The 634-nt window shown below is 63.6% G+C and overlaps 1 protein-coding gene across 1 annotated transcript in view; it reads right to left on the bottom strand.

Annotated features, from left to right (window-relative positions):
* MEGF6 (multiple EGF like domains 6) overlaps window positions 1-634 on the bottom strand; it is a gene marked incomplete at its 5' end in the record, with an annotated part of 73346 nt that overhangs the window by 808 nt on the left and 71904 nt on the right. Inside the window, 2 exons of the mRNA XM_017743984.1 lie at window positions 3-59; window positions 473-631. Of these exons, the coding sequence (XP_017599473.1) occupies window positions 3-59; window positions 473-631 (216 nt within the window). The remainder of the gene's footprint in view (window positions 1-2; window positions 60-472; window positions 632-634) is intronic.

The raw sequence follows: 634 nt of genomic DNA on the forward strand, positions 1-634 counted from the left end.
GCGGGGGGCACACTGGCGGGCCAGGCGGCAGTCGGGGCCGAACTGGGTGGGCCGGCAGTCTGCAGAGGGTACAGAGCTGCTCAGGCTGTTGCCCGTGGCAGCAGCCAAGCAGGGATGCTCAGAGCTTTCCCGGGATGCTGCAGAGCTTTGCGGTGAAGGCTGGGTGTGGGATAGGGCAGAGAGAGCTTTTTGCCGTGGTGACACGGGACGTCAGAACATCCCCAGGATGTTCCTTCAGCCTTTAATCCTCAACCTTTTGGCCGTGTCAATCTGAACACGCGGGCTCTGGCGGCTGGGGGAGAATTTGCATTCAGATCTCACTGCAAACAGGGGCCAGAGAGGAGAGTGCCACTGCCCCTCTCGCTCTATGAGGTGACACACACCAGAAAAAAAAGCCCTTTCCAGCTTCCTGGCAGCAAAATTCCCCTCACACAGCCCCCTTCCTCCGCTGGCCAGCTGTGCCTCAGCTCACCTGCAGCACACGTGGGGCCGGTTTTGCCCGGGGGGCACAGGCAGCGCCCCGTGGCCGGGTCGCAGGGGACATCGCTGGGGCAGTCACAGAGCCGCTGGCAGCCCCCGCCGTAGGGGCCTTCCTTGCAGCCTGTGGGAGACCAGGAACACAACACCCGCCCTC

Source organism: Corvus brachyrhynchos, unplaced genomic scaffold (genome assembly GCF_000691975.1).
Source record: "Corvus brachyrhynchos isolate BGI_N302 unplaced genomic scaffold, ASM69197v1 scaffold68, whole genome shotgun sequence".
NCBI lineage: Eukaryota > Metazoa > Chordata > Aves > Passeriformes > Corvidae > Corvus > Corvus brachyrhynchos.